Genomic DNA, 769 nt, shown 5'->3' on the forward strand with positions numbered 1-769 from the left:
GCTATCACCGCATCTATATGTGATGTGAAACATAATTTTCAGCATTTTGAAAATACATAAACTAGTTTACACAAAGCATTTTTAAAACTCCACCGCACGTAATAGGCTGCCCACCCTTGATATTTTCTGATAATGATGGGGAAGCCAACAGCTGTTATATATTGTTTGACATGATGAGAAATAAATAGTAGTAGGTTTCCAATAAAAATTAAAATTCATATACGCAGGAGATCAGAGAATTAAGATGCTGAAGGATTTAATTAATTAGGCGTTATAAATTCCTCTGCCTCCTCCCATTTGCATGAGTGCGTGAATCAAAGCCAACAAACCCTCCTCCTCCTCTCTCTCTCTCTCTCTCTCTCTCTCTCTCTATCCTCTATAAATAATTCATTCCTCCCCACCACAAAACCCCCAACCCCAATGGAAGACCACACCAACCGAACACTCGTCAAACGCCCCGCCGCCACCTCATCCCCTCCCCCACCCAAAGACGCCGCCCGTTACCGCGGCGTTCGCCGCCGACCGTGGGGCCGCTACGCTGCCGAGATACGCGATCCACAGTCCAAGGAACGCCGCTGGCTCGGCACCTTCGACACTGCTGAACAAGCTGCTTGGGCCTACGACATCGCCGCACGTGCCATGCGCGGCCTCAAAGCCCGCACCAACTTCCAATACCTTCCTCCCCACGCCGCTGCCGCCACGCCGCCGCCTCAACCGCCGCCTTTTCCTCCCCCCGACTTCCCGTGGCGCCACGTCGGCATCTGAAAAT

At 51.1% G+C, this 769-nt stretch overlaps 1 protein-coding gene across 1 annotated transcript in view; it reads left to right on the plus strand.

The window, feature by feature from the left end:
- Positions 1-420: 420 nt before the first annotated feature.
- Positions 421-769, plus strand: part of LOC110017838 (ethylene-responsive transcription factor 12-like) — a 960-nt gene continuing 611 nt past the window's right edge. The window contains exon 1 of the mRNA XM_020714962.1: positions 421-753. Coding sequence (XP_020570621.1) covers positions 421-753 — 333 coding nt within the window. The remainder of the gene's footprint in view (positions 754-769) is intronic.

The sequence above is a fragment of the Phalaenopsis equestris genome, unplaced genomic scaffold (genome assembly GCF_001263595.1).
Source record: "Phalaenopsis equestris unplaced genomic scaffold, ASM126359v1 Scaffold000002, whole genome shotgun sequence".
Lineage (NCBI taxonomy): Eukaryota > Viridiplantae > Streptophyta > Magnoliopsida > Asparagales > Orchidaceae > Phalaenopsis > Phalaenopsis equestris.